The sequence below is a fragment of the Schistocerca gregaria genome, chromosome 3 (assembly GCF_023897955.1).
Source record: "Schistocerca gregaria isolate iqSchGreg1 chromosome 3, iqSchGreg1.2, whole genome shotgun sequence".
Taxonomy (NCBI): domain Eukaryota; kingdom Metazoa; phylum Arthropoda; class Insecta; order Orthoptera; family Acrididae; genus Schistocerca; species Schistocerca gregaria.
The window spans coordinates 787,965,595-787,978,679 of NC_064922.1; the positions used below are offsets into that span (position 1 = coordinate 787,965,595).

Consider the following 13,085-nt stretch of genomic DNA (forward strand, 5'->3'; position numbering starts at 1 on the left):
CCTTTCATGAAATACACAGTTCTGAATTTCTCTACATTAAAAAGAAATTAAGAGTCTTTGCGCAAGACTGATTTTATGTCGAGATCGAACTGGATATACTGCAGTTTTAACCAAACACAATTTTCTCACAGGTGACTACGTCACTAGTGAAAGGCTGTGGTTGCTATTAACGCCATACGTTAATTCACTGATGCATAACATGAATGGCAACGTGCTATTAAATTTCCCTGAGGAACACCAGATCTTCTTTCAGTGTCTGTACATAACTCTCTATCCGGGAGTAGGTGCTGTGGTCTGACTGACAGGAAATTTTCGATTCAGTCGTAAACAACGTTATATGCCATAGGAACTTGCTTCCTTCAGAAAGCTTCTGTAAATTCTGGAAATATAGAATCGATCTGGTTTCCTCTAACCATGCCGTTAACTACAGCAGAGCGCGATTTGAGTTCCGTATGATTGACGATTTTGGAATCCCTGCTGGTTTACATGAAGAAGGTTAAATCATCATCACCGTCAACAACATATACACGGCATTACACTACATTCACATAACTATGTATATTTCATGAGCTACTCACACAAGGCAGTTAATCTTGACACATCCGCCGCCTCAATAACAAAATGCTTTAATCAGACCTTCTGCGACGCGTGGCCATCATAAAATTCAAGGTACCTTTAGCTAAATGGTGCTCCAACGTCTACTATACACCTTGATAAGAGTTCAGAGAAATATTGTTGCCACTGTTTTATCGTTTACTGATATGTCTGTAGGAAATTCTAAAAGCGAACACTTCAGTGTGATCAACATAACGAAGTAATAGTATCTACGTCGAAGAGTGTGTGCAGAGAATTTATTTATTTATGGAACTACATTAACGATAATATGGCAGTACAAATATAGAAGTCCAAAATTAAAATTTAGGTATGTCTTAGGATAAAAAAGTGACACGGATGTGTACTACACTGTACCACAGTGTACTAACAATAGAACCAATCTATACATGCTACTAAATTAAAGTTCAGTGCTGCGTTTTTCTGTCTACATGTGAAGGCTAATCTCAGGAACTACTATAGGAATTTTGATACAGACCTCAATAATGGAGCGGTTCACGAGGAAGGTCTGTGTATAGAGGGAGAATTAGGAGAGGTACATACTTTGTGGGGTGGTAGTGTTGGCTATTCTGAACAAAAAGCTTCAAATTAACACATGCCTTTTTCTTAACAGCATCCGGCATGCAACTGTTCATCACTGGGTCAGTCATACGTCCTTCTTCACCAGCACTCACACGCGAATGCAACCAAAGCGACTTTAGGCCACGTATTGTTGTCTTTAGTGACTACTGTCTTTACTGGTGCGGTATTGTTGATGACCAACTTATCGGTCAGGATGTTTTAGATAACCGTCTTAACGGAGTACGTATCTTGACTTCCTTCAAAATGTGTTACCAGAATTCTTTAATTATCCTTCGGCAACACGACCTATATGTACTTTCAGCACGACGGAGCTCCTGCACATTTCGTATGGCCAGTGACACAGCACCTCACTGACACGTATCTTGGGCGCTGGACCGGTCACGTGGAGCTACTTCTTGGTCACGGAGGTCACCCGATCTTACCCTATTTGATTACTATTCGTGGGGGTTGTGGGGTTGGCTGAACAGCAAAGTCTACAAGTGCAGAGTGGACACAAAGAAGAACCTTCTCACACGTACTTCACACGCGTGTGCCCACGTAAATAACCGATCGAATAAGCTCAGATCAGCAACACAGCAGGTGCCTACGAGAGCTCCAAAATGGATTGCAATTGGCGGTGGACTTTTTCAACGTCTTTTGTGAGGAAACGTACACAACTAAACAAAACGTTAGATCAGTATTTCATGTAGTATCAGCCGCGTTTGTTCTATTCCCTACTATTTTCATTAGTTTCCTGCGAAACTGTCAAGAATAGGACATGTTCATATTACGTTTCTTGTTCAGAATCACTAGTACTACCAACCCCTCAAAGCATTAACCTTTTCTGCTGACTCATCCTGTGTAATTTATTACCGTAACGCTAGACACATCGTCCGTCGTAGATAGTGAACGCTACCCTTGTGAAGCTGGGGCAGGTCACCAGTAAACGTTTAAAGTATTCATCCAGCTAGTGTGTCCATTGTGAGTTGCTGATACCGCTTCTAAAAAGTTAACCTATTCCTCTTATATACTTCCTGACCATATGGTAGATAATTACATGAATGTTACAGGAGAGAAGTTTGTGACGAGAATATGAGCAATTTTCGTGACAAGTCCGCATATTATGCAGTCTAACCCAGATCTTGAGCGGTGGTTCTGATCTGGCGAAAGAGTTCCTCGAGTGAAGGCACCTTGTAGATGAGTTTCTGAAACAATGGTTGCTTCGTTCCTCAAATAAATCCGTTTTTGTTCGGGTGGTATGAATGGGACAGCGCTCAAATGGTTTAAATCATACCTAACTGGAAGAGTGCAGAAAGTTGAAATAAGCAGTTCACATAATATGCAAAAAACTGGTGATTTATCAAGATGGGGAACAATCAAGAATGGGGTGCCGCAAGGTTCGGTCGTGGGTCCTCTGCTGTTCTTAATATATATTAATGACTTGCCATTCTATATTCACGCAGATGCAAAGCTGGTACTTTTTGCCGATGATGCAAGTATAGCTATCACACCCATCAGACGAGACTTAACTGATGAAATTGTAAACGATGTTTCTCAGAAAATCATTAAGTGGTTCTCGGCAAATGTGCTCCCATTAAACTTTGACAAAACGCTGTATATACAGTTCCACACAGTAAATGGAATGATACCATTAATAAATATAGACTTCGATCAGAAATCGGTAGCTAAGTTTTTGAGGGGTTGAACTGGAAAAAAACACACTGAAGATCTGCTGAAACGTTTGAGTTCAGCTACTTATGCTAATAGGGTTATTGCAAATTTTGGCGATATTCATCTCAGTAAACTAGCTTACCTCGCCTATTTTCATTGTCTGCTTTCGTATGGCACCATATTCCGGGGTAACTCATCACTGAGTAAAAGAGTGTTCATTGCACAAAAGCGTATAATCAGAATAATTCCTGGAGCTCATCTAAGATCATTCTGCAGCCACTTATTTAAAGAGCGTGGTATCTTCACTGTAGTTTCACAATATATATATTCACTTACGAAATTTTTTATTAACACTCCGAGCGAATTCAAAAGTAATAGCAGTGTATATGGCTACAACACTAGGAGATAGGATGATCTTCACTGCTCAAGGTTAAATCTAACTTTGGCTCAGAAAGGGGTAAATTACGCTGCCACAAAAGTCCTTGGTAACTTACCTAATAGCATCAACAGTCTGACAGATAGCCATATAGCATTTAAAAGGATATTGAAAGAATTTCTGAATGGCAACTCCTCCTACTCATGAGATGAATTTTTGGATATAGTAAGTGGGTAATTTCCAAACCCCCCAGCCAAAAATAATAATATTAAGTGCCATGTAATATTTTGCGTAATGTGATGTCTTCTATAGACACCTTTTATTAACCTGACACGTTCCATATCATTACGAAGTGTCGTATTCATGATCTATGGAACAAGCACTAATCTAATCTGCCGCTCGTTGTGGCCGAGCGGTTCTAGGCGCTTCAGTTTGGAACCGCACCACCGCTACGGTCGCAGGTTCGAATCCTGCCTCGGGAATGAATGCGTGTGATGTCCTTAGGTTAGTTAGGTTTAAGTAGTTCTAAGTTCTAGGGGACTGATGACCTCAGATATTAAGTCCCATAGTACTCAGAGCCATTTGAACCATTTAACCTAACCTAATCTAATCTGTGTGCCGCTGCTACCTTATTGCCTAGATTAAAGGTTATATGTTTTAAGTGGCAGAAGTTACAGGTTGGTCAAAATTCTTTTGCTCTCTCTCATAAGGCCATACGTACTTAGGAAAGCGATTTCCACCGCTATAGGAATCCACTGGATTGAAGTAGATTTGATCGTTCTCGAGATCATCTTCACTGTCTTGTTGAGTTTCACGTCAGTCGGTTTGGTGTTGTAGATGTATTATTAGACGAGAACTTAGCGCTCTGCACAGGATTAGATAATGGCAAAATAGCTGATTCGCAGAGTATAGGTCGCATATTCCTCAAGTCGAGCCGATCAGTTTCTGTGTAATGTTGTTTGTGGGCCAGAGTTTTCCAGTATTATTGATCAGATCTATCATGTATAATAGAGAGAAGGCCAAAAGACTTAGTTTGGCCATCATAAATTGTTTTAATCACGGTTCGAACGTCGAATCGGAAGATATTTAGATAAATACACGCAGAATAGACAATAAATGATATCGGCTCAACAATGGAAAATCATCTGGACCGGATTAGATATCAAATGGTTCAAATGGCGGTCGAACGGTTGTGCTCACTGGAGGCCTAGAACCGCTCGGCCACATCGGCCGGCCGGATGAGATATTCCTGAGATTCTTCAGAAATGGTGTGAATGAAATCATTACCCTCCTAACTGCTAGAACAATGAAGATTTTCTTTTCTTCTTTTTTAAGCACATTAAGTTAGGTAGGCATAAATTAAACACACAGAAAACAACTACCTGGGACGTCTCGTTGTGGTTTCGATACTGAGCTGACACCGAATGTGTGACCACATATCGTGACTGTCTGTATACAATGTCGTGCGATTTTGTTGCTGGGTGTGCACTTGCTTTAAGATATTTTGGGAAATGGATGTGTGACAGTGACAGATTCGGGAATGACATCTAGTACAAATAGGAGCCAGCCGCTGTTGTCGAGCGGTTCTAGGCGCTTCAGTCCGGAACCACGCGGCTGCAACGGTCGCAGGTTCGAATCCTGCCTCGGGCATGGCTGTGTGTGATGTCCTTAGGTTAGCTCGCTTAAGTAGTTCTAAGACTAGAGGACTGATGACCTCAGATGTTAATTCCCATAATGCTTAAAGCCATTTGGACCATTTTTGGAAATAGGAAACTTCTATTTTGCTGGCACTGGTCAATAACTCTATTTTTTTAAAATCTATTTTTTTCAATGCTTATTCGTTGGTGAAGGAGTGGTCACTTTCACATTTTGACGAAACTTTTTCAGCGGCATCCAGAGAGAATAGCTCATGATTGTAATATGAATAGTGATGTACTATACTTTGCCCTCGGGGTGTCGACAGACAAGCTGAAGGCGCGCTACATCTTCGGCGGCCTGGGCATGTGCGGCATCGCCATCGGCTACGCGCTGCGGGTGAACCTGTCGGTGGCCATCGTGACCATGGTCAACTACACCGCCATCCAGTCCGGCATCACCGAGCAGGACGCCGGCGTCTACGCAGAGGGCACGTGCTTCGCCGGCGAGAATGTCACCACTCAAAAGACAGAGGTAAGGACCCCGAAGTACTTCAGATCAAGAGAAGACTAAAGGGCTGCATGTACAAGCTCTCTATTCTTACCCTCACAGATGAAGTCGCAGTGATTTGGTTTTCTTTTATAGCAGGCAGTGTTTTGGTACACTGTGTGTACGTTAGTCGGCGATGAAATCGCTGATGTTCCATACGTTTCGTTTTAGAGCTGAAGAATTTTTTGTTTGTTTCTCTTTCGATACACATCTGTTGTCGATATGGTGGGTTACTGCAGTGAAGAAAATAATTTTATATACACTTATTGTGGGAGCCACATTGAAGAAATTATATGAGTACACGCAATTCTAATACAAAAAAACTTTTTTCTCAGACGGTACCTACACTTTGTGAGCAAAAGTATCCAGACACCTGGCTGAAAATGACTTACAAGTTCGTGGCGGCCTCCATCGGAAATGCTGTAATTCAATTGTGGTGTTGGCCTTAGACTTGATGACAGTTTCCACTCTCGAAGGCATACTTTCAGTCAAGTGCTGGAAGGTTTCTGGGGGAGTGGCAGCCCATTCTTCACGGATTGCCGCACTGAGGAGAGGTACCGATGTCGGTAGGTGAGGCCTGGCACGAAGGCAGCGTTCCAAAACATCCCAAAGATGTTCTATCGGGGTTCAGGGCTTCTTACACCAAGCGAGGCGTCGTTTGTCATTTACCGGCGTGATTTTTGGCTTATGAGCAACGATTCGTTCATGAAATCCAAGTTTTCTCACCTCCTGCCTAACTGTCTTAGAACTTGCAGTGGATCCTGATGCAGTTTGGAATTCCTTTGTGATGGTCTGGATAGATGCCTACCTATTACACATTACGACCATCTTCAACTGTCGGTGGTCTCTGTCCGATAACAGACGAGGTCAGCCTGTACGCTTTTGTGCTGTATGTGTCTCTTCACGTTTGCACTTCACTATCACATCGGAATCAGTCGACCTAGGGATGTTCAGGAGTGTGGAAATCTCGCGTACAAACGTAGGACATAAGTGACACCAAATCAGTTGACCACGTTAGAAATCCGTGAGTTCCATGGAGCCCTCCATTCTGCTCTCTCGCGATGTCTAATGACTGTTGAGGTCGCTGATATTGAGTACCTGGCAGTGGGTGGCAGCACAATGCACCTAATATGAAAAAGTATGGTTTTGGGGGTGTCCGAACACTTTTGATCACATAGTGTAGATGGAATCGAGTTGTTATCAGCAAATATATTAATATACGTGTTGCTTATATTTTAATTCTTTTACTTACTTTAGAAGATCTTCAGTTCTATTTTTCAAATATGATCTACTTTTCCTTCGTCATATTTGTGCATGATTTTTGCATTATCCATTGCATATCAGAGATATGGTTTGCTAAGAAGCTTTTATCTTTAATGAAAATCGATTTATATCTTATGTCAAACTCAGGATTGTCTTTTGTTCTGAATTATCTGTCACAGCTAACAATTTTGTCGAAGTCTTGAATACATATTTTTACTTCTGAATTCTGTTTGTACGTTTAAGTTTTTATTCGAATTTTTGGCGAAATAAGAAATATAATTAAGAGCGAAAGACAATCCTGAATTTAAAATGAGATATGCACGAGAGACATAAATTTAATGCAAACACTATCTGTAATACACAATTCGATGATGTAAAAACAAAAGTGGATCCTATTTGAAAAATAATATTTAAAATCTTCTAAGTAAGAAAAAATTGTAATACTATCTAACATTATATCTTCAGATTTGTTTTATCTTGAAGATACGAAAAAATTCCGTCTTTTACAACTGAAATTTGTTCTTGGGTACCAGAGATATTTCACTTGTACTTGTTAGTCATCTTCAGTGTTCTATAATATGCACAAATTATTTAACTACACGTATTTTGATGTGAGATATAGAGTGACTCTTTTGCAGTTTGTTTAGCTCTATTTCTATTTACAATTAAATGTTTGTTGTTTTTACTTATATTCATTTTTGTATCCTATTCATGCAGCCATGTGTTATTCAATGCGTGCTAAACGCACATGGTGTAGATTTCTTCCAGTAAATATTTCTTTGCACCTCGCGTATATCGTAGGAAACTGTACATATTTTTACTATTCTTGGTCAAATGCTTTAGAGTTGAGTGAGGAATCGGGAACTGACTAATGTATTCTGGAAGAGTGGTATGGAATGATGGGAAAAGTGGTTGGAAATGTTACCAGTGCATATATTATCTATTTATATACAGATATACGAGTGTATAGTGGTAATATCTTGAATATATCTTAGTACCGATGTAGAAGGAGCCATCGCTCGAAAGCGGGAGCAGTAAATGAAATATTAAAAAACAGGTCTGGTGTATTATTAGAACAATAGCACGCATTTTATACAATTTGTTGAGGCTGCAGAACAGCATACTGGAGAAATATTCAAGACATTGAAGAAAGATATGTAGATATTTAATTCATCGAAACTACGTGACGGAAATAGACTTGTAGTCTCTACTAGCGAAGCAAGTAGGAGAGCTTTTATGAAGGTTGTCGAATTGGGACAGCGTTGCAAGGACATTTAAACCTTGTGTGGCCACGACAGGCAATCGAACGCGAACGTTGTCAACAAATGATATAGGCTGTTTTTACCTGTCAGCAAGCTGACTATGGAAATTCCACTGCAAAATGAAGTATTTCAATTATAATATTTATTAACCTTTATTTGAACATTCTATGCACTGGAGACCCATGGCATTGGAATTTTTTTCACATTATCTGCCTGGTCTACAGTAATATGCGAAATATTAAACCGCAAAATTAAATACCAAGATGCACCCTACTAAAAAATAAAAATCACGTCAAAACATTAGTAATGATAGCAGTGACGAAATTGAGTAGGAGAAGGGGAAGATAAATGGAAATACAGGCCATTATCTAGGCTAGATGTAATGTTACACAATAATAGCGTTGAGTGTCACCGTGGCGAATGACTTTTTTGTCCGGTTTGCTTATAAAGTCCGGCTGGTGTCTCTGATCTGCCTCCAGAGAATGAGGGCGAATCTTTGTCAGTGCTAGCGACTCGTTCTAGCGAGAGGTCAGAAGAACCTCTAGATGACACTCGTCCGGGACTCCCGAGACGAGCGCCTGTGAAACAGACAGGGTGGACAAGAGTGCAGAATGGGAGCGCCTCGAGTCGCGGTTGCAGGACGGCGAGTTCGGCTGGGACGCGGCGCGGCAGGGCTACATCCTGGCGGGCTTCTTCTACGGCTACGCGGTGGGGCAGCTGCCGGGCGGCCTGCTGGCCGAGCGCTTCGGCGGCAAGTTGGTGTTCGGGCTGGGCAACTTCTTGACCGCCGTGCTCACCGTCGTCAGCCCGTTCGCCGCCTGGCTCAACGACGACCTCTTCTTCGCCGTGCGCGTTCTCGAGGGACTGGCCGAGGTGAGCGCCACGCGACCGAACCTAACCCTCCCTCTGTACTGCGCGCTCAGTCAGTTTCACGTCCCGTGGATCGATGAGGAACACGTCATTTTACATACACATCACAAGTTAATTTTTAAATGCGGCCACATGCTGAACACATGTAAAGTAGTTTTCTTCAATATCTCCAGATGTGTGCTAGTATATCACACCCACCACTTTTTACACATTCATTTACATCTACACGACACACTTAAGTGCCTGCCAGAGTCCTCATCGAACTAACTTCACAATAATTCTCTGTTATTCCACTCTCGAACAACGAGCGGAAAATAACGAACACCTGTATCATTCCGTGTGATCTCCCATTTCCCTTATTTGATTATGATGCTCGTTTCTCCCTATCGCGGTTGGTGTAAACAAAACATTTTCGCACCCGGAGGAGAAAGCAGGTGATTGAAATTTCGTCAGAAGATCCCGCCGCAACGAGAAACGCCGTTGTGTTAATGATATCCACCCAGAATCCTGTGTCATGTCCGTGATACTCTCTCCCCTATTTCTCGATAATAGAAACTTTGCTACCCTTCTCTGAACTTTCTCGATGCACTCCGTTAATTCACCCGGTAAGGGTCCCACATCGAGCATTGCTACTCCAAAAGACGACGGACAAACGTCTTTTAGGCATTCTCTTTAATAGGTTTGTTGCATCTTCTAAGTGTTCTGCCAATAACATGCAGTTTTTGGTTCGCCTTCCCCACGACAATTCCTATGTGTTCTTTCCAACTTAAGTTTTTCCTAATTGTTATTCCTAGGAATTTAATTGAATTTACTGTCTTTGATTTGATTGATTTATCGTGTAACCGAAATCTAATAGAGCCGGCCACTGTGGCATAGCGGTTCTAGGCTCTTCAGTCTGGAACCTCGCTGCTGCTACGGTCGCAGGTTTGAGTCCTGGCTCGGGCATGGATGTGTGTGATGTCCCTACGTTAGTTAGGTTTAAGTAGTTCTAAGTTCTGGACTGATGACCTCAGATGTTAAGTCTCATAGTGCTCAGAGCCATTCGAACCATTTTGAAGTTTAACGGGTTATGACCATAACTTCACATTTTTCAGTATTGAGGGTTAACTGCCAGTTTTCTCGCCATACCGTTATCTTATTTAAATCGTTTTGCAATTGGTTTTGATCTTCCGATGACTCTATTAGACGATAAACGACAGCATCATTTGCAAACAACCGAAGACTGCTGTACAGATTATGGCCTAAATCGTTTGCATAGATAAAGAAACAGCAGAGGGATTATAACACTACATTAGGGAATGCCCGAAATCACATCCGTTTTATTCGATGATTTTCAATCAATTACTAAGAACTGTGACAAAATCACGAATCTAGTCAAATAACTGAGAGGATCAAAAATAAGCAAGCAGTTTGATTACAAGCTGCTTCTGATGTACGGTGTAAAAAGTCTTCTGGAAATCTAGAAATGCGGAATCAATTTGAAATCTCTTCTCGATAGCACTCAACACTTCGTATGAGTATAGAGCTAGTTCTGTTTCACAAGAACGATGTTTCCTAAACCCGTCTTGACTGCGTTTCAATAGACCGTTCTCTTCGACGTAATTCATAATGTTAGGAAACAATATATGTTCCAAAAACCTGTTGCATGTCGTCGTTAATGATATTGATCTCTAATCTGGTGGATTACCCCTATCGCCCTTCTTGATTATTGGTGTGATCCGTGCAACTTTCCAGCCTCTGGGTACAGGTGTAAGTTATTCATGCTGGCAGCTGCTCTTGATCCAAATTCTGGAATATTTGCTTCGTCCTCTTTGGTGAAAGAATTTCGCAAAGCTGCTTTAAAAATTTCCTTAAATTATTGCTTTCAGCTGTACACATTCTTGTTCCCCTCGTAAATTATCTTGCTCTCTGCCAACCTACAACAGTTGACTGGGCCTATGAATCAACTAGCTAACTTCCTTCTTCCAGCTGCTATCCACTGTCTAGTGTAAATATCCCGCCTACCTTCATTTCGTTTTCATCATCATCGTCTTCAAGGATTTGGCCTTTTCGTCTGTTCCGCTCAGAACTGCTCACGCTATCTCTTTGAGGGACGTGAAAAGTTTGTCTATCCTGTTGGGTTATATCGCACTGCAGCTTTAGTTATCCTGTCATTAGATATACGTTGTACATGCTTTCTCCAGTTCAGTCTGTATTTTTCAGTTTCAGTTACACTGGGTCCTACTTTTATTTCTTGTCTAATAGACACGTATTTTTTTATAGTCCAGTAATGAACACTCCTCTGTGTAGCGGAGGAACTTCATTTCCAGTCTGTCAAAATCGTGTATGAATTCAAGATCATTCTCACTCATTACATCGTTCTGTGCTTCCGCAGACGACTTGTAAATGGCTCGTAGTACCACACTCACTTTCACAACCCAGATTTTTTATGTACAAAATAATAAAAAGAAAGAAAAGAAGGCAACAATTTCGTCACCACTTGTGATGGCAAACACAGAGAAGGTGCTAATGCACAGTTTAATCGTAATACTGGATGCCAATGTCATTGTTTATAAATTCCAGCTCCATTCCCCGTGTCTCATGCATAGAGCGAATATGCGAATATGACACTAGGCTTACTCTCATAAAGCGTAAGACGATGTGAAAAATAAGAGTGGTGAAAATGGCAGCATAAAAGAGAAGTATTATTTGGACGTGAAAGAACGACGTTTGGGTCGTAGGCCTCCTGTAGAATTCCGTTCAAGAAGAAATTACCAATTTAGATCCTCGCCTTCAGTCTTCAGACAATGAGACGGACGCTGTAGTTCATACCAGCCGCCCAGAAAAGCGCATTTTTAGTCCATTTCAATTGCTGAAGAAACGGCAGTCTCGGTGGTTAGAGTGAATTGACCGCCAGTGCGGCTTTCTCTGTGGTTGGACTGAAATGATACATCAATCTTATTATCTGAAGTCGGAAGGTCAGGGTTGAAATGGACAATTTCTTTGAATTATTGTGTGACAACATATCTTAAAAAGAATTTGGACAGTTGTTAAGTTAAGCATCGTCTTTAAGCTCCGTTTGTGTTGATAAGTGGGGATATCCTAACTTGTAACTCTTTCATGTATTTCTTCTAGTACGATTCACACGTTTCAGAAAAGTTTAGGTTCCATTTTGGTAAAAGGAACGTTGAATAATATTGGCAGCACGCCATCACAATAACCATCGTCTTCCCCAGTTCCACAATTACTCCCAGCTTTTACCCATTATGTAGACAGATATGATGAAGATGACGTCGTCATGTCTCAGTGAAGAAATGGGACGCTTCAAAGAAATACGTATTGAGTTGTCTCTTTCGTAAACAGACATGTTTTCATGGTTAATGAAAAGGGAAAATTAAAGATAATACAATGTCCCTTAAATATATCGAGTCTTAGGACCCAAATTCAATACCATGAATGAAGGATAACCGTATGAGCCCCTTTTGAGGACTACAGCCCTTCGAGTCTGAAGCGAGGTTGGATGATGAGTTAAGTCCAAACATTCTCCTGCTATTTTCTGATGGCTGTGACGTCTAGGTCAAGTTGAAACACCTGAAATCATTTACTGATTCCATGTTTTAATGCATTCAGTATGAACCAAAATACACGCTACAGTGCGATTACTTGCATACTAAAAGGACAATAAGTCTGTGACAGAATTTCAACCTATGCATATTTTTGGTAGAAAATGGACTTCAAAGAGAGGCAATTTGGTAGCACTGACACCACATCTGTGACAAGCACCTTCTTTCAAGAAATATTTCACTCATACCGTATTACTATTAAGGTAAAGACGAATAGCAGAATACATATATCATAAAAATGAGTTTACTTTTCCGTTATGACATAATACGTGTTTTGTTGCAGGGAGTGACATTCCCAGCGGTGCAGTTCATGATTTCTAAGTGGGCGCCCCCTCAAGAACGAAGCAGGTTCTCCATAATCTTTTCTGGTAAGTCGCGCTGCCTTTATGCATGACAAATTAATGTTATGTCTCACAACGACGAATCGCCGATGTTACTCATCGGAACAAACTCCTCCTTATTCCACAACAATGTTTACAACTACTCTCTTCACCAAACCTGGAAAGAGGTGTCCGTACGAGGTACACAGAAACACTGAGTAGCGCCTCTACAATTTTCATTCCCAAGCACGTCTGCACTCACTGTTGTTTAAAAACGATCTTTTTTTTTCTATTTCATCTAAGGCATACGTCATCTTACTTTACCTACGGAGGATTTTCACTTAAAAAGTTTCAAGGAGTTCCA

At 41.1% G+C, this 13,085-nt stretch overlaps 1 protein-coding gene across 2 annotated transcripts in view; it reads left to right on the forward strand.

Annotated features, from left to right (window-relative positions):
* Window positions 1-13,085, forward strand: part of LOC126354240 (sialin-like) — a 516,792-nt gene that overhangs the window by 467,343 nt on the left and 36,364 nt on the right. The window contains exons 2-4 of one of the 2 annotated variants that reach the window (XM_050003742.1): window positions 5,184-5,389; window positions 8,569-8,802; window positions 12,685-12,769. The exons of the other annotated variant lie outside the window; for it this stretch is intronic. Of the exons in view, the coding sequence (XP_049859699.1) occupies window positions 5,184-5,389; window positions 8,569-8,802; window positions 12,685-12,769 (525 nt within the window). The remainder of the gene's footprint in view (window positions 1-5,183; window positions 5,390-8,568; window positions 8,803-12,684; window positions 12,770-13,085) is intronic. 2 annotated transcript variants of the gene reach the window in all.